Consider the following 23,794-nt stretch of genomic DNA (forward strand, 5'->3'; position numbering starts at 1 on the left):
TTTATGTCAAGAGCAATGGGAAATCACAGAAAGTTTGAAGTAGGAGCATGTTATGATCTGATTTTTTTTTTTTTTAAGATCATCACTTGGGTTGCTGGGTGAACTATTTATTGCAGGAGGAGGAATGGGAATAGGGAGACCAGTGAAGGGGCAACTGTGGTCGTTCAACTAACAAAGTGATGGCTTGGGCAGGGGCCGGGGTCATGGAAATAAATAGAAGTGGAGAAATGAGATATAGCTCTGAGATTGAAGTGATAGGACTTGCTGATGGACTGGATGTTTGCGTTTAAGGAAAAGGAGGTGTTTACTTTAACTAGTGGGTGATGGGATCATTTATTGAGGTGGGGAAGAGGCAAGTTGAAAGGGGAACACCAAGAGTTTTGCTTTGCCCAAGACAAACATAAGAATAAGAAGCCTATCTTATATCCACGTAAAGTCAGGTTGGATCCAAATCTGAAAGTATGGGGTGAGCTTTAGCTGACGATATTATTCTGGGAGTGAGCACAATAACAGCACTGATTGTCCTGGTCCACTGTCTTCTGGGGACACAAACAGCTGCAAATCCCTTTTCTATTCAGCCCTTTGCATCTACCAGGAGGTTGGGCTTTATGTTGTGGGTAACAAAGACCAGAAAAGAGAATAGCAGGGGAAGTTCGTGGTTAGTAACCGCTCAGAGAGCTTCATTCCTTGCCTGAGGACAGAGGCAGAGCGACGTCAGGGAGGAGCCGGAAGCAGCACAAACACCTGCCTCCGGTAACGTCCGCTCCTTAGCAAAGATGCGCGCGGCGCAGCCTCTGCCCCACATCTCCACGGGGTCGAACTCCCCACTCCCCGAACCCAAGGCCTGCTGCCGGATCTCCTTCAGCGTCTCCTCCTAAGCCCAGCTTGGCTTCGCTCTCACCTGCCTCCTTTTCTTCACGCTGGACAGTGCTCCTACCCTTGGCCTTTTGGCTGCGTGGTTCGTGCCCCCTCGACTCCTTGCAGACGGCCCGCTTCCGGGCCATGTTGCCCGGGCAAAACTACTTTTTCGAGTGACGCAGGAGGCTGCGGGAAGCCGCTTGTGGTCCGGCTACGCCCCCAGGTGGGAAGATGCCTGACCACGCCCCTGTCTTTTATATACTAAGCCACGCCCCAAGACGAAGTTCCGCCTCTAATAAGCAATGCAAACTGCTGGAAGCAAGAGGAGGCAAAACAGACTTTTACTTCCGGTGCATGGCGTTCTCGCGTTTCCGAGCTTGGAGAGGCTCGAGTGATAACGCGAGAGTCGGGAAAGGGCGCAGGGTTTGAAACATGGCGGACGACGTGGACCAGGTGAGTGCTTCTTGAGTTGCTCGTGGAATAGCGGCATCCTCACGCCCAGCTGGCCCTGTTCGGTTTTGCATATTAGGGCTGCTTTCTTCAAGTTTATAGAAGGTAGTCTATCTTGCCGCTTGTCTCTGGGTTGTTACGGCTTTGAATTTTGCCTCAGGCCCTGAAGTCTTTTTAGAAGTCCGCCTGAAAACTAGTTTCTCCGCCCGCTCTTTCCCTTCTCTGAGTTTCACCTTTATCTACAGAATGGGAATTCTCCATGCGTGCCTCACAGAACTGTCGGGATTCTACTAGCGTGATAATAAAGTTACGGAGTTTTGTCATTACTGAGCGCTACAATTATTACTCCTTCAACAGATACTTCTTGAACATCAGCTTTGTATGGTTAGATACGGCTCTAAACACCAGGGACCCCGACATTGACCCCACTTGGATCTTGTACTGTGGAGGACAGATAAAAAGTAAACGCAAATATGTGCGATATGTAGAAACTGAGATGTGGTATGAAGGCAACAAACAAGGAACTGGTTTACAGGAGAACTGATAGTCCTACAGGCTTTCTCCCTACCCTTCCTCCTTCCCAACATACTCTTCCTCAGATTGTTGATCGTTGTGCATCAGGCCACAACTTCTACTGAAATCTCACCTCATCAAAGAGGACTTTTTTGGCCTCCTACATAAAATAGCACTCTCCCCAGTCTGTTTTTTTTTTTTTAATTTCATGACATGTTATTCGTTCATATTAAGTGCAAGCTTCATGTAATGTCTGTCTCCTGCTCCTGCCTCCCAGAATGTGCATTTCTTAAGAACAGGAGTTTTGTGCACTGTTCTGTCCTTGGGATTTAGAACAGGGCTGGAAACACTCAGCACATTTATTGAGTGAATGAATTGGGTGATCAATGAGGCCTCTTTGCAAAGGAATATTTAAAGCTACAGGTTGAAAAGGGTAGAGAGTGGGCACCCCCGACAAGCTAAAGGAGCAGTAGTCCTCTGCCATGTGTATATTCTTATAGTATTATAATTATTTATATACCTCCCTGGACTAGCATGAGCCTTGAGGGCAGGGAGTAACTTCTGTATCGTTGTAACCTAGTTGGTCCTTAACAAACACCGGTTGAACTAGGGATGGGGACCAGTTGAGTCCAGTGTTTTTTTTTTTTCCTTCTCTCACCTAGCCTTTTAAGGCTGTAGAGCCTGTAATGTTCAGTCACCTTCCTCCATTGGCTTCCTGTACTCACTGAAGAAGCTCTCTCTGAATAATTTTATCAACTCTCCTGCCTTCAACCATCCATCCCAACCACATGGATGACCCCAAGTCATCCTGGCCCTGATCTGACACCTGTTTCCAAATATTCTTTAATATAAACAGTAACAATCATTTATACATACTCTTTGCCAGATACTATTTTAAATACATTAAATATGTTAGCTAATTTAATCCTAAGAATCATGAAGGGAAGATTGTGGCTTCTTCATTTTATAGCCAAGAAAACTCAGAACTAGAGATGGCATAATTTTTAATCTTGATTCATAAATGTCAGAGTCAGGAGTTGCCCTCATGTTGCCTGACTCCCAAACCAGTGCTTTCGGCCAGTATTCTATACAGCCTGATTAATATATTTTTCTTATTGGCCATTTGGCACCCTAAAGTCAGCCTGCCCTGTACTGAACTCATAATCTTCCCCCAAACCTCCATCTCTGCTTAGCAATCAGGCTAGTGTATACTAATCATTAAGTGAATATTTTTCAAATTACTAAATGATATTTGAGATAAGGCTAACATCCCTGACAGTGACTCCCTATACCCTGAAATTGGGTCAGGAAGTTTGGATTTTCAGGGAACAAAGTACAGTCATTATGTTGCTGTATAACTCCTTCTTGTGTGTGTGTTTCAGCTCTCATTTGTATAGATAGCATTTACTTTGTGCTAGGTACTCTTCATGTGTCATTTAAGCCTTATAACAAGCAGTATGAGGTGTGTACTATTGTAATCCACATTTTACAAACTATGAGACTCCTACATGGAGGTGTTAGGTTATTTGCCCAGGCACACAGCATAGCATTGATTTGAGCACTACATTCTCTCTAGTAATTATATTACTAAGCCTGTTTTTTTTATCAGCAACAAACTACCAACACCGTAGAAGAGCCCCTGGATCTTATCAGGCTCAGCCTGGATGAGCGAATTTATGTGAAAATGAGAAATGACAGAGAACTTCGAGGTAGATTACATGTAAGTAAATTTATTAAATTACCTTGAAATCAGATGATTTTCTTGTCATCTCCCCCTACTCTCATGCCCTTCAAATGTAGAAAATGTCCACTGTGGAAGAGCATTTTGAATGTAGAAGATAGCAAAGTGGAAGGTCACCTGTATTTCTGTAAGTCAAAACTTATTTATTCATATTTTTAACATTTTTTTCCTAACAAATTTGAGTCTATTCTTTAATTTTTTTACTTCTATTTGCAAATAACGTGTCTCCATTCTTTTATTTAAATGTTCTTTAAATTACTGACATATACATAGATCTGTGTTTTCTTGTGGAAAAAAATTAAACAGCGCAGAAGTATGTAGAGTAAAAGGTGAAATCCCATTTCTTCTGCTGGTAACCACTATTAAAAACTGGGTCTCTGGTTTTTCAGACCTTTTCTGTATATTCACGTGTATATATTTATATTTATGTCCATATGTATATGTTTGCACTATATACACCATCTCTAAAAGAATGGGATCTTGCTATAAATATTTTTGAGCACCTTTCTATTTCACTTAATCTTCCTTGGAAGTTATTGATCATGAACGCATTTAAATCCTTACTTTTTTCAATGCTTACATGGAGTTTTTTAATTTAATTTAAGTCATTTGTTTATATTTCAGTTACAGTTGACTTACAGTATTAGTTTGAGATGTATGCCATATGTAGTTATTAGAATATTATTGACTATATTGCCATACTTTAATCCCCATGACTATTCTGTAACAACCAATTTGTACTTCTTAATCTTGTCACCTTTTCCATTCATCCCCCATATTACAACTGTCAAAATATTCTCTATATAAGTCTGTTTCTGTTCTGCTTCTTTATTTTGTTCTTTTATATTCATTTGTTGATAGATAAGTATTTATTGTTCATATTTTTTATCATTTTTTCTTCTTAAAGAAGACAGACATTTTATATACTGGTTTGGTAGTGATGAACTCCTTTAATTTTCATCTGGGAAGCTATTTATCTATATGATAGTTTTGCTGGGTAGAGTAATCTTGGTTATAGGTCCTTGCTTTTCATCATTTTGAATACTTCTGACCTGCAAAGTTTTTGTTGAGAAATCAGCTGACAGTTTTATGGGGGCTCCCTTATAGATAACTAACTGCTTTTCTGTTGCTGCTTATAAGATTCTCTCTTCATCTTTAACTTTCGTGTTTTAATTATGCTGTGTTTTGGTGTGGGCCTCTTTAGGTTCGTCTTGTTTGGGACTCTTTGCACTTCTGGACTTGGATGGCTATTTCCTTCACCAGGTTAGGGAAGTTTTATTGTCATTTTTTCAAATAGGTTTTCAACTTCTTTCTCTCTTCTTCAGGCATGCCATTGATGTCAGTGTTGGTATGCATGAAATTGTCCAAGAGACTCCTTACACTATCTTCATTTTGGGTGGTTCTTTCTTTTCCTTTTTGCTCTTTTGTTTGGGTGTTTTTGCTTCCTTATATAGCAAATCACTGATTTGATTCTCAGCTTCATCTACTCTACTGTTGATTTCCTGTAAATTATTCTTCATTTCAGGTAGTATAACCTTCATTTCTGACTGATTCTTTTTCATGGTTTCCATCTCCTTTGTATGCTATCAAAGTATTGAGTTCAGCTACTCTTCCCCTAAGTTCATTGAGCATCCATATAACCAGTATTTTGAACTCTGCATTTAGTAGATTGCTTGTCTCTGTTTCATTTAGTTCTTTTTCTGGAGTTTGTTCTGTTCTTTCACTTGGACACGTTTCATTGCCTCCTCACTTTGGAAGCCTCGGTGTGTTTATTTCTGTGTATTAGGTAGAGCTGCTGTGTCTCCAGGGCTTGGTAGAGTGGCCTAATGTAGTAGGTGTCTGTAGGGTCCAGTGACACAGCCCTCCCTGATCACTGAAACTGGGCACGCCAGTTGTGTTCCCCCAACCCCATGTGAGCTGTGTACCCCTTCCTGTTGTAGTTGAACCTTGATCTGTGTTGGCACATCAATGGGATTTACTCCCCAGGTGGATTATCTGCGAGGACTGGCTGGAGGGGTCCGCCCAACAGAGCAGGACTTACTTTAGCAGGGCTCTGATGCCTGCTGAATTTACCCTGTGAATGTATCACTGTGGTGATACACCACAGTGGTGTTCAGCATGGTCTGCAGCTGCCCACAGGGAGTGCTGGCTCTGGCACCTCCTGGGAGGTTCAGGTGAAGGTCCGTAACCACTTGTGTTCTGCCTGGGGCCATGCGGCTTGAGCTACATAGTGATCTGCAGCTGACTGCTGCTTGTGCTGGGCTTGTAGGTGCCCAGGAGAGGCCAAGCTGCAGACCATTGTCAGCTGCTGCTAGTGCCAAGCCTGGGGCCACTTAGTGAGAGGTACAGGGCAGCTGAGGCCAGATGTCACTTGTTTGAGAGATTTTAGTAAAGTCTAAAGCATGAGCCAAGACAGGCCATTTGTATGGAAAAGGCACTGGAAACAGCTTGGGTGGGCCCCCAAGTTTTGTGGGGTGAGGCCTCAGGGAATGAACAGGGTGGGGTAAACAGTGTTAGCCAGGTTGATGTAGTCTCAGATAAGGCACCAGCCTGCTGGCTTTGGGGGGAATGCTCATCAAATGAACAATGGCCTCTACCAGCACTTTTGTCTGGTAGAAAACTGCCCTCCCCAACTCTCACTCTGATGCCAGATACTTCACTTCTTCCCCATATGTTCTTGGTGCCTTTCAATCCGCTGTACCAGTGCTGGAGCTCAGAAAAAAAGAGTGAGTCAGGTAACTCTGTCTGTGGGCCCTTTCAGAAGAATTGCCCAGGACTCCAGAAGCCTTCGTCTCTCACTCAGTCTCACTTTCTGCTGGTTTTTACAGCTAGAAGTTAGGGGAACTTTTCTTCCCAGCACTAGAATCCTGGGCCTGGGGATCTGGTGTGGGTCTGGAACCCCTTGCTCCTCTCCTTGGGGGGACATCTGCAACCAACGTATCCCTTCTGTTTTTTTGCTGCCAAACATGGATGTGGGAACACCCCCTTCAGCATCTCTGACCCTCCAACCAGTCTCCATGTGGCTTCTTTAATTTACTAGTGGTAGGACTTCTGTTTAGCCAGATTTTGGGTAGATCTGAATGATGGTTGTTCAGTAGTTTAATTGTAATTTTGATGTGGCGGGAGGATGCGAGTGCCATGTTTACTTGTGCTGTCATCTTGACTGGGAGCTACATGGAATTCTTTATATGGCAGTAGTGATATTTAGATTGTTTTCCATTTTTTGCTACTATAAATAATGCTGCAATATGCATTTTTGTACATTTTTTGTGTATCTGCATTTATATTTATAGGATTGGTGCCTTGAAGTGGACCCATTTATTCAGGGAGAGAAACTAAAGGTTTTGCTTCTTGTTGGTAAATGTGTTACTTTTCAGATTGCATTGTTTTTATTACTGCCATTCTACCCAAAAGTGATTAAAAATAGCTAAAATTTATTGAGCATTAATTATTCCAAATGTTTTGGTATCTAATACATATCCCATTTAATCTTTGTAACAACCCTATGAGGGCAGATACTAAATATCCCTGTTTTATAGTTGGAGAAACTCAGGCTCAAAAAGGTGAAGTTACTTGCATGAGGTGACACAGTCAGTAAATGGAGGGCCAGGTTATGAACCTAGGCAGTCTGGCTTCAGCCTCACTCTTAAGTACTATGATTCTACCTCCCATAAAACCTAAAAGTAAAGAACCTGCTATTCTTGGAAAAGAAGTAAGGACCTAGGGAGACGTTAGTCTTAATATACAGATAGCCTTAGGGGAAGAGGAATCCCAGGAAATGAAATAGTAGCAACTTTGCCAAGAAAGACAGAACTGAGTTTAATCACCTGTGCCAGTCAGTTGCACATGGAGAGATACTCTGGGATAAACATACTGCCTTAACTCTTTGAAGCTTCTTTTTTTTTTAATACTTTTGATTTTTATTGTTTAAGTATAGTTTTCTGACTTTCCCCCCACCCCTCCCCACTCCACCACCCTCTCCTGTTTCCACCCCCCTTGTTATTGTCCATGTGTCCTTTATAGTTGTTCCTTCTTTGAAGCTTCTTTAGTTCCCTATGTAGAAATTATATTGCCTCTATACTAAACAGCCCCAAACATTTTGTTTGTTTTTCTGGCCCTAATCTATAGATTTTTGCTCTTGGTGTGCTCTGCCTAGCAGTTCCCCATGTGGTGGATTGAATACTTTTATTTTGATGTGAGCTAGTAAACCATGTAACACTTTGTTAAAAGTAAGCAAAGTTAGTGGGTTCTGAATAAGGCCCCCTGGAGGTTCACCTTCTAGTAAAATGCGGGAGCTTTGGAGTTCAGATCAAGGACATCCCTGAACATTGTATTGCAGCATTTATTGGTTAAGCCCACAAGTGCCATACACAGTTAGTTCTGGCTAGGTTATAAATGGGTGGAGTGTTGCTTTACTTACACTACCTTATGGTGTTTAGTTTAGGACAGGGAGGATTGAATAATGGTGTCCTATGCCTTTAGGAGACTATAATACCATCATCTTAGCAATTAAACAAAGAATTTTATTTCCACACTGTTAGAGATGGAATTGAAAGAAGCCTAGCCCTGGCCAGTGTGGCTCAGTTGGTTGGGGCATCGTCCTATAGACCAGAAAGTCATGGGTTCATTTCCTGGTCGTGGTGCATATAAGAAGGCAACCATCATATTTCTCTCTCTCATATTGATATTTCTTTCTCTGTATCTCTCTCTTTCTCTCCCTCCCTCCCTTCCTTCCTCTCTAAAAGCAATGAAAAAAAGTCCTAGAATGAGGATTAAAAAAAAAGTCTGGTGAATTTGTTATTTTTATAATTAATTATTATAAATGATGGAAGTGCCTTGGATAAAAAGTAGGGTGAACACTTTAAAAATAATTTCAAATTATTTTAACTAATTTTTGGCCATTTAAACAGTTTTGTATTTTTATCAGGTCAATTCCGTTATTATTGGAAATGATTTCTGATGAAACAGTATATTTATTCACCAAGATTATTACTATTTTTAAGTATATGTTATTAATTATGCTATTACAGTTGTCCCAATTGTTTTCTCCCTTTTCTCCCCCCTCTGCCCTGTACCCCCCCACCCTGGCAGCATTCCCCCCACACCTTAGTTCATGTCCATGGATTGTATATATAAGTTCTTTGGCTTCTCTATTTCCTATACTATGCTTAACATCCCCCTGTCTATTTTATGCCTACCAATTATGCTTCTTATTTCCTGTACCTTAACCCCCCCCCCATTCTCCCCCTCCTCCTCCCCATTGATAACCCTCCGTGGGAACTCCATTTCTGTGATTCTGTTCCTGTTCTAGTTTGCTTAGTTTTCGTTTTTGTTTTTTAGGTTCAGTTATAGATAGTCATGAGTTTGTTGTCATTTTACTCTTCATAGTTTTTTATCTTATTTTATTTCTTAGATAATTCCCTTTAACATTTCATATAATAAAGGCTTGGTGATGAACTCTTTTAAATTGACCTTATCTGGGAAGCACTTTATCTGCCCTTCCATTCTAAATGATAGCTTTGCTGATACAGTAGTCTTGGATGTAGGTCCTTGCCTTTCGTGACTTAGAATACTTCTTTCCAGCCCCTTCTTGCCTGTAAGGTTTCTTTTGAGAAATCAGCTGATAATCTTATGAGCACTTCTTTGTAGGTAACTTGTCTCCTTTTCTTGTGCTGCTTTTGAGATTCTCACCTTATCTTTAATCTTGGGTAATTTAATTATGATGTGCCTTGGTGTATGCTTCCTTAGGTCCAATTTCTTTGGGACTCTCTTGAGCTTCCTGGACTTCCTGGAAGTCTGTTTCCTTTACCAGATTGGGGAAGTTTTCCTTCATTATTTGTTCAAATAAGTTTTCCATTTCTTGCTCTTATTCTTCTCCTTCTGGCACCTCTATGATTTGAATGTTGGAATGTTTAAAGATGTCCTGGAGGTTTTGAAGCCTCTCCTCATTTTTTTGAATTCTTGTTTCTTCATTCTGTTGTGGTTGGATGTTTATTTCTTTCTTTTGTTCCAAATCGTTGCTTTGAGTGCTGGTTTTCTTCCCTTCACTGTTGGCTCCTTACATATTTTGCTTTATTTCACTTTGTGTAGTCTTCATTTGTTTCTTCATTTTTTGACTGAGCTCAATCGGTTCTGTGAGCATCCTGATTACCAGTGTTTTGAATTCTGCATCAGATAGGTTGGCTTATCTCCTTGTCGCTTCGCCTTTTTTCTGGAGTTTTTATCTGTTCTTTCATTTGGGCCATATTTCTTTGTCCCGGCACACCAATCTGGATGAATGTTTCTTTAACTCCTTGGTTGCCGGAGTTTCATGCAGTTTGCCTTTCTGGCAGTTCTGGTTGTTAATTGTTTTTAAATTGGTTGTTATCCTGCTTTTGGTTGTGCAAGAAAGTGAAGCATTTCTACCTATGCCTCCATCTTGGCTGGAACCCAAGATTATTTTTTATTTGCAAGTAAAAGTTTATGGTATAAGTTTTTTTTATTGTTGTTGTTCAAGTACTGTTGTCTCCATTTCCCCCAGCCCCACCCTCGATCCTACCTCTCTTTGGCTTTGTCCATGTGTCCCCTGTACATGCTTCTTGATGGCCCTTCCCCCTTTTCCCCCATTACCCTCTTCCCTCTCCTCTGGTTACTGTCAGTTTGTTATTTGTTCCAATGTCTCTGGTTATATTTTGCCTGCTTGTTCGTTTTGATTAGGTTCCACTTATAGGTGAGATCATATGGCATTTGTCTTGTGGTATAAGTACTATGTGTTACTTGTAATAGAGCCATTTGCATATTGTAAGCCCCATTCTTTGTTTCTTAATTTTGTAAATTTTTTGGTTCTTTACCCTCCCATTTTAGGCTTATGATCAACATTTAAATATGATACTGGGAGATGTGGAAGAAACTGTGACTACTATAGAAATTGATGAAGAAACATATGAAGAGATATATAAAGTAAGTCATGCGATTCTACTTACTGTTTTTAAAATGCCAATTGTTCTTAACATCCAACAGCTTAACGTTTATGGAAAGCCTGTCATGTTTTGACACCTACTTATGGACTCAGTGGAGTGTAGCAATTAAAAGCAAAGTCTTTGGGATCAGACAGACCTGGTTTTTAGCTCTGGCTTGGCCACTTACCTGGGGTATGCTGGGCAAGGAATTAACTTTGCAGACTTAATTTCCCCATTGGTGAGCAGGAATACTACCACTTAACCTCCTATGATTGTCAGGATTCAATAAGATACGACAGTGTAAAATGCCTGTGTGTGCTAATATATAACAATAATACCGACAGTGTTCTTTTGTTTGATGTGGATTTGATGTATCAATACTTAATAGAAACTAAAACTGAGAAATTTTAAAATATTTATTAATGCATTAAAAATAATAAACCTATCATGTTAACATAAGTAGCATTCTTATGAACAATAACTTTTCTAAAACAATTTTTAGTGAAAAGTGTCTGTTTCACATTTTTGCAAATCTATTGTGTGGCTTAATTACATCTAGTTTCTCACATTTTTTCTTCTGCATTTAATGTGTTGTGATATGTTATAATTGAAGAAAATTCAACCTCACAGATAGATAGTTGGGGGTATTTTTTGTGGATACTTGCCTTTGGTGCTATCCTCAAACTCAAGAGTGGTGGTTTCTTAAAGGTTAGTTGCAGTGTGGAATGTGAAACCATGTTATTGAACTTTTTGTACTTTTGTTATATGCAAATTCATTGGTCTACTTTGCACCTTGAATGGATCTTTTACACCTGTGTGATTTTATAACATCAAGCACTGGTCATTTGGAACATATTAGTTCACTGAGTTACGCAGATCTTCCAAATATTGGCACATTTTATTCTTCAAATATAAAAAATCATGTTTGTTGTTAAGTCTTTTAAGTATTGGGAAGGCAGTCTTGGGTCCTTCTAGAGCATAGTGGTTTAAACCTGGATTCAAATCTTGACTCCCTTGCTTGCCAGCTGTGTAGTTATACCAAATTACCCACTTGTCTGTGACTGAGTTCCTCCTCTGTAAAGTGGGGGTGGTAGTAGGACCCACTTAATACAGCCTTCAGATTAGCAGCAGATATATAGTAAGTGTTCAAATGTTTGCCTTTGTTGGTTTTGTAGTTCTGCTTTATCATGGCTTTCCACCTTCCACCACTCCTGACTCCTTTGCTAGTTTTCTTTCTCTCTCTCTTTGAACATGGGCTTGCTTTTTTTATTTGCACTTTTTCCCCTCAAAGATATAATTTAGTAGCTTGTATTTTATAAGCCATGAGTCTATAACAGTAGTCAGTACAGCATAAAAGTGTGGGCTCTTAATAGATCAGGGTTGAAATCCTGGCTGCTAGTGATGAGTTATGTGAACTTGGACAAGTTATAGAAACTTCCTGAGCCTTGGGGACCTCCTCTGTAAAATGCCAGTACCTGGGCATGCCTCCCAGGATTATAATAGGATGCACTGAGTTTGGTGCATGGAGAGCTGGCAGCAGGTTGTGATAGGTGGCCAATATAAATGTGGATAAACCTGTCTTCAGTCTCTTTCCTTTTCTGAGCTTTGCTCTTACTTCCAACATTCTTATTGAAAATTCTCTTCTGTGGATGTTATCTCAACTCTAGTATATCTAAAACTAAACTGGTGTCCTTTACCTTCAAAAATTCCCTGCTTCTGTTTATGATTTGCTCATTTATTTAGACCATGAATTTCTGAATCTCCCTTTCACTCCCACTGGTCAGTAACTACTTCATTTGATTCCTTGTTCATGTTGATATGTGTCATCACTTTGTTTTCTATCACCATGACCCTAGCTCAGGCACTTTTCTTTGTGTGCACCTCCGTTCTAGCCTGTACCTGACTGACTGCCACGGTAATTGTCCTCGAACACTGCTTTTATTCATCACAATCATGCTTAGAGACTTATTTAAGGCATTCTACGGCCTATAGAGCAAAGTGTAAGTTCAGGTTAGGTTAAGGCCCTCCATAGTGTGATTGTAACTTTCCATTCTCCATTCTGATGACTGTAGCTAAGTTGACTGCCTTCAGAGTGTGCCCTCTACCGTTCTACGTCTGTCTTTTCCCATAATATTTTACCTAGCTGGACTGTCTTGTCTCTTCCCACAAAGCCTGTTTCAAGAACCAGCTCATCCCTACCTCTTTTGTGATGCTTTCTCTGACCATCTTGATCTTCTTTCTTCCTCTGGTCATTTCTTCCTTTGGTTGTATCTTCTAACCCATGGCACTTTGAGCTGACACAGATCTTACTCACTTTTTCCTTTCTATATTCTTTTCGTCTTGTGAACTATTTGATGGCAGAGACCAGGACATTCATTCTGTTCCCCACAGTGCCTTGTCTCTAGGCAGTGAGTGTGTGGTCAGGCTGGTGGAGGAGTACGGAGCCGGGAGGGAGTGGAGGTAATGAAGTGCAGTCTGAGAGAGTCACGGTGTGTACTATCAATGAAGTTTTAAATTAACTGGGAAGTGGAAATAGTATGAGCAGATGAAAAAGTTACATTTTAAGAATTCATTTTAATCCAGTTTCAACTTGTGGTATATAACTTGCTAACTACTTTTATCAGGCTGTTAACATTTTACCTTTTTATTAATTTTATTTGAGGATGTCTGTCTTTTTTTTCCAAGATTTGACAGCGTTATGGTTTGTAACAGTAAGTCAGCCTCTTTCCATAATCGCTTCCTCAACTGAAAAACAAGGGGACTGACAATGAGCTCTTAGTTCTTTTTTTTTTTTAAACAGGCATTTTTTTTAAGATTTTATTTATTTATTTTTTAGAGAGGGAAGGGAGGGGGAGAGAGAGAGAGAGAAAAATCAGTGCGTGGTTGCTGGGGGTCATGGCCTGCAACCCAGGCATGTACCCTGACTGGGAATCGAACCTGCGACACTTTGGTTCACAGCCCAGGCTCAATCCACTGAGCTACGCCAGCCAGGGCGAGCTCTTAGTTCTTCGATATGTAAAAATCTCTAGTTCTGAGTTCTCTACTAAATAATGTTAGGGGAAAACACTTGCACAAATTGAACTTGGAGGGAATACTTTGCGAGAACAAAAAAAAGATAGAGAAAATATTTACTTATTCAGGAAGAGAATAAAGAGGGGTGGGTGAAGGAAATTAATGTCTTGAATAACTGCTGTGTGCCAAAGCCTTGTGTGTTTTATCACATTTGATCTCCCAGTAACACTGAGGTCAGTGATATTCCCATTTTCTGGCTGAAGAAACTAAGTTCAACTAGGAAAAAATATGGTAGGGATTTCAAACCTATGTCTAACTGGCTTCAAAGCCTGCAGGGCTCTTTGTATTAGGAGCTGGAGCTTTTAGAGTCATTGATGGAATTGGTGGACAGTGACATCTTGACGTTGGTAGGCTAGGACTTAAGTTCTTGCTGAGCTAACATGGGTAGATTGAATACAAGAGATTATCACATAAATCTCTAGGATCTGGCAGGCATGCTTGGTCCCTGCCACTCGGAGCTTTAAAATCTAATTCGTAAAGTGCCTAGCACACAGAAAAATTTCAGGTGCCTTGAACATGAACAATTAGGCAAAATATCTAGGGGAGTATGCACTAGATAGGAGAAAGTATTCTACTCATTCTAATAGTAGACAAAGGGAAGTGTGTGAGGTTGGAGGACTAACCTTTGCTGAATGCCTGCTGTGTGTCAGGCACTGTGCTATCCATTCTATATGCACCATATTTAATTCTAACAGCCCAGCGAACTCGGCCTGGGTTAAACCTAATCTGCATTGCTGTCTCTGTGAAATTGTATCGTATTTCCCAAACTTATATAACCATAGTACTTGTCTTAAGAATACATACTGCTGCATAACAAGTTACCCCAAAACTTAGTGGCTTAAAAGCACACATTTATTAGCTCACAGTTTCTGTGGGTCAGGTGTCTAGGCACAGCTTAACTGGGTCATTTGCTTCAGGGTCTCTCATGAGCTGCACAAAGGCTGGGGTCTCATTGAAGGCTCTGCTGGGGAGGATCTGCTTCCAAGCTAACTTTTCCTGGTTGTTGGCAGGATTCAGCTCCATGAAGTTGTTGGACTGAGAGCCTCAGTTCTTTGCCATTTTGGCCTCTACCACCACCTGGTAGCTTGCGTTATCAAACCCAGCAGAAGAGTTGGCTTGAAAGATGGAAGTTACTATCTATCATGATGGTGACACCTCATAGCTTTTGCAGTATTCCATTGGTTAGAAGCAAGGCACAAGTTTCAGCCACACTCAAAGGGAGGTGATTACCGAAGGGCATAAACACCAGGAGGCAGGGATCACTGGGGGCAATCACAGAAGCTGCTTACCTTGGAAAATGCTGCTGTGTTCATTTTTGTTCCCTGGATCTCCAGAAAACTATAATTGAATCAATGGAGAATCATTATGGAAGAAATGAATTCACATGAAGGTAAGGGACAGAACCTTTTTGTTTTATTTTGGATTTTTATTTATTTCAGAGAGGGGAAGGGAGGGAGAAGAGAGGGAGAGAAACATCAGTGTGTGGTTGCCTCTTGCGTACCCCCTACTGGAGACCTGGCCCACAACCCAGGCATGAGCCCTGACTGGGAATCAAACAGGCGACCCTCGGTTCACAGGCTGGCACTCCATCCACTGAACCATACCAGCCAGGACAAGAGGGAAGGAACTTTTTTCATTCAGAAATATTATCACTTGAGTAAGGGTTTGAATGAACTAGATCAGTTGTTTTGGGGAGCACAGACTCTTTCACTAAACCTAGTGTCCTAGAACTAGATGCACCTGCTACAACTTTGAAGGAAACCAGAAGGAAGTGCTGCTACATAATAGCAGAAAGCAGACCTGTGATATTTGTTTTTCCCAGGGTGATTCTTGAACCATGAGTATTGGCATCACCACTTGATCGGGTTAGAAATGCATATTCATGGGCCAAATCCTGACCTACTGAGTGAGAATCTCTAGGCATGGATCCCAGGGAAAGAGTTTTAACAAGCTGTTAAACAGGTGGTTCTAAGGCACCTTAAAATTGGAGAACCTCTGCCCCAAGAAAGTATTAACTAGAGAAGAGTTAGATAAATTCAGGGATGAGAGATAAATATATTAGAATTTAGTATACTATACAAGTATTACTTGAATTTAGTATTAGGGTGTTCAATACCAAAGAAGCTTGAAAAACACAGGTTTTTTTTTTACATTTTAGAAGTGTTATGAAAACACAGCTATCAGTAGTATTTTTTGCCTGGCTGAGACAAGACCCCACATCCTGCTCTCTGCTAAGACATGATTCCCAGTCTAGAGACAAAACTGTAAGACCTCTCAAGCCAAAAAGCATTATGAAATCCCTTGCAGGTAAAGGGTAGGTGGTCATGTTGGCAGGTTTTGGTGGTAGGGCCTCTGAGACAAAAATAGGAACTTCCTCTTGTAAGACATCTGGGGCAAATAAAAGCTCAAACTGTTACCAAATGTAACAGTCACTTTTATCTTTGTTTAGAGCAGAGAAGATTTCATCGGTAGAACTTTTCCATGTTAGGTGATATATTAACAAGATCCCTGAATAGCTACTGTGGGAAGTTGTTTTCCGGTTAAAATACTAAACTCCTTTTATGTTGAAACACCTCACATAGTCTGTCTCTGTTGGTCTCAATGGAAATAAATTGAGAGTTTTTAATCCCTTGCACTTAAAAAAGTATTTTTTTTCCTGAGCGCAAAAATAATGCATATTCACCGAGACTTTAGAAAAGACAAAAACAATATAAGAAAAATAAAAACTACCCATCCCGCCAACCAGAAATATCCACTGAAAATATTTTCTTATATTTTGTTTCAGTCCTTGTTGCTTTTTTTTTTTAAATTAACATGGAGATCATAATGTAGCAATTCTAAGATGCACTTTCTTTTTCTTACATTTTAGCATTTCTAAAATGCATTTGTATCTCACAGATGAGATGTGGGAAGAAATTGTGTCATAGTTTAATTGGAAGCATTTTTCCTTTTTTAGTTGAACTGAAGTTTACAAATGATGTCTTCAATGTGATGAAATATAGAATATATAATTTTAACAATTTTTAGAATTCTCAGCTGAGGGTATGTTTTTATTGGTTTTAGAGAGAGAGGAAAGTGGATAGGGACAGAGAGAAAGAAAAACATCAATTGGTTGCTTTCTGTATACACCCTTACTGGGGATCAAACCCACAACTTAGGTATGTGCCCTGACCATGAATCAAACCCTCAGCCTTTTTGGTTGCGGGATGACCTTCCAACCAACCAAACCACCCAGGCAGAATGTGCAATTTACATTCTGCTTTTTTGATGTAACATTAACTTAAAAATTTCACCGTGAAAATAGACTCCCCATAAACATTTTCATACTTTTGTCTTGAATCCTGCTTGTGACAGAAAATAATCCTTCTCAACTGTGGTGTCTCTTTACAGAGAGAGGAGCAGTGCTGCTCACTTTAGATCTGTGGTGAGCTGACACGGATCTACCTCTCTCGTCCCTATTCCAGTCAGCTTGCAGTGGGTTCCTCCTGAAGCTGAAGGTGTTGTGTGTCTGTGGGCAGAGTGTATGCAACAGATTCTCTGAGCCGGCACTGACCTCCGTTAAGGTTCATTAGTGCGCCTTTGAGAGTCATTCCACTGTGCGCACTGCTGAGTGCACACAGTCTCTTCGGCTCCCAGAGATGTAGCTGCAGAAGAGAAGCAAAGTTTGTTTAGTTAATGAGACTTTTTTTTGCATTGCTGTGTTTATTAGATATAATATTAAAAATGATATGTTTGGATGAATGAAAATACTTTTCTCATTTCGACTGTTAAAGAAAAAACCATTCCTTCTCTAGAAAGTATAGTATGTCATTTTCCATACAGAAGGTCTATTTTCTTGTACAAACAATAGTACCTTGCAGGATTTTTAGATATATATGTGATAATTTCTCCTTGTAGTATGTAAATATATATTAACTATAGATACAGAGAAAGGAAAGACAGTGATATTATGGGGAATACCTATGATCAGTTTTGCAGCAACGTGGAAAACAATCACTACACTCTTGGTATTTCTCTCCTAGATAGGAAATCAGACTAAATGCTTCCTCAGTTGGACCCATTTTATGTTTTTCTCTCTGTCTTTCCTCTGTTGAAATCACAAATGAATATATCAACATAACCAAAACAGGGACACCCACAGACCATATAGGTGTTTTTCCATACTTGATCATTGACTTCTGAATAACTAACTTGAGTACTGACTTGTTCATGGGAAGGTTGGTTGCAGTCAATCTCACTTTTTGCTCTCAGCCCTGCATAATTAGGGTCTCCGTTTTGTAAACTGCTAAAGGTCTGTCTGTATTACTGGGCCCCAGCCTACTTTTCAACTGGCTATCACGTTTACCACCTTCCTTTAGCAAACGCCTCGTGCTTTGACTCCCTGGTTTCTCCTGGGGATGTTGTTGCCCTTTTGGAACTGAGCCACCTCGCTCCCTCTGCTTGCAGCATCCTCCCTCATCTTGCAGACCTTCGCCTGTAGGCCTCTAGACAGCATCCAATACTTCCCTCAGACTTTTCCCCAGACAGCCACTGTCCAGCAGAACTGTCCAACAGTGGAAGTGCTCTAACTCTCCAGTGCTCGATACAGTGGCCAAGCCATATGTGGCTGTTTAGCACTTGAAATGTAGGCTGGCTTGACTAAGGAGCTGGATATTGAATTTTAATTTTATTTCAACCACCTGTCCAAATTTCATATTAGACAGAGCAACTCTAAGCCAACTCCCCATATGGAAGGAACTTTTCTCTCTTTACAAACTTTCCCATTCAGAAGTAATTCTTCATGATCCCATCATATATATCATATATACACATATGTGTGTGTATATACACACACACATCTATATCTCACTAATACTTAACACATACCATATTTTGTTTCTTACCCACTTCAGATTGCTTTCAGTTTAACTTTTTGAGTAGATAATAGAGTCACACAGTTTAAAAGTCACTAAACATGAAAAGTAATGTAATAAACAAGTTTTCTACCCCATCCTCTATTTTCTTTCTACCTTCATTCCCAGAGGAGTAATCATTATTACTGGTTTCTTGAGAATTCTCCTCAGTGTCTCAGTGTCTTTATGCTAATGCTAATGGATTATTCTCCCCGCCTCTGTTTTTAAATAGCATGCTATTTCACATATTGCTCTGTCAACTTAATATATCTCAGAGCCTTTTCCATTTTCATATGTAGCTTCTTCATACTTTTGGTTTTAGCTTTACAGTGCTCCACTGTATAGATGTGCCGTAAGTTATTTAACTATTTTGCTGTTGATGAACAAGGTAGACATTTTTAGTCTTTTGCTAACACACTATCCTGCCATGAATAATTTTATCTTTTTCTTAGTAATTCTTGTAGGATAAATTCATGCTTTCTCTACTTTCACTTCTAGGATGGGGATTCTAGGAGGACAGGTTCATGTTTTATTCATCTCTGCGTCTAGTGTCTGTCATCCTACCTGATACATGATGGGAAGAAAGAACACACACAGCCACTCACCCCCAATCCTATAGATGACAGGTGGCAAGGCTTGGGTCTGCAGTCCTTGGCAATGAAATAAACTCTTTTCTGTTTGAAACTAGTTGATTCAATCTGAGACTAAACTTAAAGTTTACTTGTGTAGTCTACACATAAATGTATATGTATGTATATTAAATTCTGGGTGAAATTCACTATTACTACAAAATCCACTACATTTTTTTTCTGATTCTGATTGTATAGGATTCTTTTCTTACCTAAAGAATGTAAGTTTACACACTGAACCCCTTTTTTTCTCAGAAATTATTTGTCTTTAGCCTGGTCTTCTTTTTTTTTTTTTTAATATTTTATTTATTTACTTTTTAGAGAGGGAAGGGAGGGAGAGAGAGAGAGAGAGAAACATCAATGTGCGGTTGCTGGGGGTTATGGCCTGCAACCCAGGAATGTACCCTGGCTGGGAATCGAACCTGGGACCCTTTGGTTCCCAGCCCGCGCTCAATCCACTGAGCTACGTCAGCCAGGGCTTAGCCTGGTCTTCTGATGGATGCTATGAACAGATAGCTCAGGGTGGGTAACTCACCTCAGGATGTTGGAAGATGACCCTTACAAGCCCTGGCTGCACAGCTCGGTTGGATAGAGTGTCGTCCAGATATACCAAGGTCGTGAATTTGATCCCGGTCAGGACGCATGCAAGAATCAACCAGTGAATGGAACAGCAAATTGATGTTTGTCTTTCTCTCTTCCTCCTTCTCTCTCCCTAAAATCAATCAATAGAAAATTTTTGAAAGAAAAGAAAGTTTACCTTTACAGACAAGTTGGCTACACCATGGTAACAAATACCCCCAACATGTAATAGCTTAGCACAATTCAAGTTTGTTTGTTTGTTTGTTTGTTTTCCCCAAGTTTGTTTATTTATTTTTTTTAACTTTTTTTATTGTTGTTCAAGTACAGTTGTCTCCATTCCAAGTTTGTTTCTTGATCACATAATTGTTCCAGACAGGTGTCCTCCACGTAGTCATTCAGGAACCCGGCTCCTCCCATCTGGTAGCTCTACCATCCTCTCTTTGTCGTCATTCACCTCCAGCCTCTGGTAGCAAGAAGAAGTGGAGGAATGTTCATGGGCAGTTTTATGAACCTGGCCTTGAAGTGCCGCATTTATCTTCTCACGTTCTTTAGGCTAGAACTCAGTGATAAGATCGTACCCAACTGCAAGGAAGCCTGGGAAATATACTTTAATTGTGTATCCAAGAAGGAAAAAAAAAAGAATTTTTATGAAGAGCTAGTAATTACTGCCATAGTCTGCTCTCTTGACAACTAAATATCTGTATACCATAGGATTTTTTAAAAATTATCTCCATGGGAAAATGATCCTTCCCAGTTCTCTTTCCCTAGGAACATGATGTAAGTGGAAGGCCAGCTGTTTTACTAGGAAACATTGCTTATGGTGAGAGTGGTTGCTGGTTGGAAAACCACAGAGTGCTGTTAGCCTGTAGCTTTGAGCTTCCCTGAGTGTGACGTGATTCTTGTAATGTACATGCCCCTCTCTAGTGACTGTGAAGCTACATTTGTGGGACTATTATGCGATACTGCTTCCCATGTGGAGCTTAGGACAGTTAAGCCAGGGTGGCTCCATTTGGGGAGCTAGCAAAGAGTCCTTGAAGTGTTTTAATAGCTCCCACGAGTATGCTGCCTGGCTGGCACACTGCCTTCCTACCTTCCTACCCGAGGTTCCTGGGAACCTGCACACACCAGTATTAGCGTGGCTATATTGAGTTTTGTGACTGATTGTCTAGTTTCTGTGAAGACCAACAAGAGTGAGTATTTCAGAACCCTACTTCCTACACACAGAACATACTCACCTCTACCCCCAAAAGAGGTAAGCAGGACATCCTGTTCAGAGTCTGGGATCTCCACATGATTGGCAGTTTTCTGTCAGATCTACATGTGGGCACTTGTGGTACAGATTGCTGTAAGCTAGAAAGGATGAATTAATTGCCATTGCCCATCCCACATCCACTGAAGCAAAGCAGGGACAGGCTATCCACCATAAAAACTCTTTTGGTAAAGAAAAGAATGGGAACATATAGCAGTTACCTGTCCTTAGCTTTGAGAATCCCCTGGGGAGATGTGCCTCTTCCTTGTCCCAGTAGTACAAGAGATCCATTTGTTACGTGAAGTGTGTTTCATGCGATATTTGGTACATACTTACACTAAAGCAATTCTTTTTCTTTATCTAGAATTGAAATTTAATTGGGTGACCTGTATTTTTATTTGCTAAATCTTGCAACCCAAATTGGGTGGTGCAGAGCTTCAAAGGCTTTATTTTAATCCAGGCTGTGGTTTCTTTGGCAATGCAGTTTCTTTAAAAATTAGGACTTGCATGATTACGATCTGGTTACTTCCAATTAATTCTGTGGGCCAGGTTCCCCAATCAGTGTTCTTTCTGGACCTAGGTTTTAGATGCCTTTATTTAATACTTTATTTAATACTGTCTCACCTGTATTCCTGCCCCTCAAAAATTAACGTTCACTACCTGGAGGCCATTTGCCAGAGTGAGTTGGGGTAGGAAAGCAGTACCCTTAATCTGATCTTTGCCTCAAGGCTGTTTGTTTTAAAGGGAGTTTTACCGGGCTTTGTTCCTCAAAGCTTTTTCCTGCTTATGTCTACAGTTTGGGGTCTAAAAACAGTTGGCTTTTCTAACCCTTTGAATTCTATGTCTTGTAATCTCCGCTTGAACACCAGCTGGTTCTTTTCCTGAATCTGTCTGTTTCTTATACTCCTTGCTGAGTGTGTCAGGCTAACAGCAGCACCTACTGATGGCTGACGTTTTTAATCTCTTCTCCTAGAACCTATAGGTTGGGGATGTCTTGGGGCTACTTTCCAAGTCATTGCAGTTTTACCATGTGTTTGCCAAGGCGTAAGAGGATTTCAAACATTCCATGTCTGTTTTATTACTGCCTGAGGCTTGACACCTAGGCTAACATCCCAAGGTATCCATTTCGTGTGTATGAGTGTGGTAGCAACATCTAATGGCTCAGCACAATAAGGGTCCTGAGTGGAGTTTTAGGTCAGCATAATGGCTTTCTTCCAGATGTTTGCCCCAGGGGCCCAGGCCTCCTCTGTCACAGGGTTCTGCCATCCCATGGGTTTGCCAGCAGCGGAAGACCATAGAGGGAAATTTGTGGGGGTTTATGGATCAGTCAGTCACTTCTGTTTCCTTCTCACTGGTTTAAAACCCAGTCTCATAGCTGTATTTGGTTGCAAGGGAGCATGAGAAATACAATCTAGTTGTGTGCCAGGAAAAGAATGGATTTTGGTGGATAGCTCCAGTCGCCACCCCATTATTGCTCTGGGAAAAGCACACAGTTAATAGATTGTTTTTTTTTTGTGCTACAAAGGTAAGTGATCAGGTTTTTTAATCAGTTTATTTGTGTTATGATGAATCTGTATTTTTTGTTTTTGGATTTCTCTTGTAAAAAAAACAAACAAACCCAAACAAACAATACTACTAAATATTTGTGTGAATGTGTTCTGTTCTTTTTTTCTTCTTCCAGTCAACAAAACGGAATATCCCGATGCTCTTTGTCCGCGGAGATGGCGTTGTGCTGGTTGCGCCTCCGTTGAGAGTTGGCTGAAACAAAGAATTTATCCTACGTGGAAATTAGGAGACTTTGTATGATTGCATCTTTAAATGTAGAAGATACTCAAAAGAGAAACCTTCGTAAATTTTGATGTTGAGAAATGACCAAGAATTCTTCTGCTCCTAAAATGAGTTGGTTTGCACATAACCTACACATTCTTAAGCTAAATGGCATTTTTATTTTTCTCTAACCCTTCCAACAAATGTGATCACCAAGATGCAGCCCCTCTTTTTGGGGAGTTGATTTGCTCCATTGATTTTTTTCAGACAATTTCTGATATTTTTAAATTTAAATTAAATTTGATGCTTTCTTTTTTTTTTAATGCAGTCTCTTGTGAATTCTTTAAGCACATGTCTTACATTCACTGGACCTGTACACTCACAGTATGTACCTGCTGTGTGCAGTGCACCAGGTTAAATGCTGTCGGTATACTTCTTCCCCCCTGAGTTTTCTGGGGAGGCAGTTGTTTAAACCAGTAATTGCAGGACAATGAGATTAGTGCCCATATAACGATGCATGTGTAGGATGCTGTGAGAGCACAGCGAAGAGTACCCAGCTTAGAAAGGGGTTTGAGGTGGGCAGGAAATGTGTCATTGTAAACACTGACATTACAGTGAGATGTGAAGCACGATTTCTGTCTGGCCTGATTTATTTCGAAAGTTAAGCCTTAGTGGTTATATGCCTGTGTGGTTCAGGTTGGTCATATCTATTAAACCTACACATATTTTATGATGTGAAGGAACCATTTTTCCATTCTTAGATTACAAGCCATTAATGATGAGAGGGTGAAAACAACTTATCTCAGTGGCACAATAAAACAAAGTGGCTAAAAGCAAAGCTACTTTTATTCTCGCTTCAGTCAGTCAGCACTTAATGCTCAAAAGTCCATCTCTAAGTTTTGATTAAGACAGAGCTTGGAACCTGGCATCCTTCATTAAGAAGGTAGTACCATTTTTGAAGTACAGAAAATTTGACATATGGATGGTTTGTCTGTAAATATGCTGAATGTATGTTTGTTAATCCATTGTCAGTCACAGTATGCTAACATGCACAATATTTTAAGCCATGCGCAAGAAAGATGCTTTTGTTGACATTGTGTAGGAAG

General features: G+C 40.3%; 2 protein-coding genes across 3 annotated transcripts in view; one reads left to right on the plus strand and one right to left on the minus strand.

The window, feature by feature from the left end:
- XPC (XPC complex subunit, DNA damage recognition and repair factor) overlaps positions 1-1,094 on the minus strand; it is a 42,207-nt gene extending 41,113 nt beyond the window's left edge. Inside the window, exon 1 of one of the 2 annotated variants that reach the window (XM_045832334.1) lies at positions 902-1,093. In XM_045832334.1, coding sequence (XP_045688290.1) covers positions 902-1,004 — 103 coding nt within the window. In that variant the 5' untranslated portion in view covers positions 1,005-1,093. Of the gene's footprint in view, positions 1-901 lie in introns of both variants that reach the window. The other variant, XM_045832335.1, reaches the window with a different exon arrangement.
- Positions 1,095-1,179: 85 nt separating this feature from the next.
- LSM3 (LSM3 homolog, U6 small nuclear RNA and mRNA degradation associated) lies at positions 1,180-23,011 on the plus strand. The gene is made up of 4 exons (XM_045832336.1): positions 1,180-1,311; positions 3,431-3,541; positions 10,406-10,501; positions 22,603-23,011. The coding sequence occupies exons 1-4, from the start codon at positions 1,291-1,293 to the stop codon at positions 22,681-22,683; spliced, it is 309 nt and encodes a 102-aa protein (XP_045688292.1). The 5' UTR covers positions 1,180-1,290; the 3' UTR covers positions 22,684-23,011.
- Positions 23,012-23,794: the final 783 nt, after the last annotated feature.

This window comes from Phyllostomus hastatus, unplaced genomic scaffold (genome assembly GCF_019186645.2).
Source record: "Phyllostomus hastatus isolate PE091 unplaced genomic scaffold, TTU_PhHast_1.1 phas_contig_16, whole genome shotgun sequence".
Classification (NCBI taxonomy): domain Eukaryota; kingdom Metazoa; phylum Chordata; class Mammalia; order Chiroptera; family Phyllostomidae; genus Phyllostomus; species Phyllostomus hastatus.